Here is a 978-nt window from a genome sequence, read left to right on the forward strand (position 1 = left end):
GCTTTTGGGCTTACTCTTCGCTTGCACGAAGGGGTAGCGGTAGGTGTAGCCCGTGCGGTAACCCTGGAAAGGCAGAGAGCGCTCGGTCGTGAATAACATAGGGATAAAAAGCGATATTTTTCTGCATTTTGGGGGAGTTTGCTGTATTTCGGCGCCAGCCGGTGCTCACCAGGTTGTCCAGCATCCTCATCAGGGCTTCGAATTCGTGCTCGCCCAACCGGCTCTTCTGCATGGGCCCGAAGGTGCTGCCGGCCCAGCGCACAGAGCCCACCTCGTGGGGACGGTGCTTGGCACGCTCCAGCACGATCAGGTTCTCCGCGCCGCCCGCGCTCGCCAGCGCCGACACCTGCGCCCGAGCCCCGGGGAGAGACGGGTGATGCGGCGCAACGTCCACGGACCTGCCCACGGCACCCCCTGTCACCCTGGCAGCAGAGACCTGGCACAGCTCAGTGCATGCTCCTGGGGCACCACACTGTCAGCAGAGACCTGGCACAGCTCAGTGCATGGTCTCAGGGCACTGTGCTCGTGGCAGAGACCTGACACAGTTCAGTACATGGTCTTAGGGCACTGTGCTGGCAGCAGAGACCTGGCACAGCTTAGTGCATGCCCCTGGGGCACCACACTGTTAGCAGAGACCGTACACAGCTCGGCGCATGGTCCCAGGGCACCGTGGTGGCCTCAGAGCCCTGGCGCAGCTCCGTGCCGGCTCCCAGGGCACCACACTGTCAGCAGAGACCGTACACAGCTCAGCACATAGTCCCAGGGCTCCGTGGTGGCCTCAGAGACCTGGCACAGCTCAGTGCATGCTCATGGGGCACCACACTGGCAGCAGAGACCGTACACAGCTCAGTGCATGGTCCCAGGGCACCATGATGACTTCAGAGACCTGGCACAGTTCGGTGCATGCTCTCCTGGAGCACCACACTGTTATGAGACCATACACAGCTCGGTGCATGGTCCCAGGGCACCGTGGTGGCC

The 978-nt window shown here is 62.6% G+C and overlaps 1 protein-coding gene across 1 annotated transcript in view; it reads right to left on the reverse strand.

The window, feature by feature from the left end:
* The window catches only part of SNRNP27 (small nuclear ribonucleoprotein 27kDa (U4/U6.U5)), a gene marked incomplete at its 5' end in the record, with an annotated part of 9,400 nt that extends 8,678 nt beyond the window's left edge, over positions 1-722 (reverse strand). Inside the window, 2 exons of the mRNA XM_009890874.1 lie at positions 183-422; positions 642-722. Of these exons, the coding sequence (XP_009889176.1) occupies positions 183-422; positions 642-722 (321 nt within the window). The remainder of the gene's footprint in view (positions 1-182; positions 423-641) is intronic.
* Positions 723-978: the final 256 nt, after the last annotated feature.

Source organism: Charadrius vociferus, unplaced genomic scaffold (assembly GCF_000708025.1).
Source record: "Charadrius vociferus isolate BGI_N301 unplaced genomic scaffold, ASM70802v2 scaffold1708, whole genome shotgun sequence".
Taxonomy (NCBI): domain Eukaryota; kingdom Metazoa; phylum Chordata; class Aves; order Charadriiformes; family Charadriidae; genus Charadrius; species Charadrius vociferus.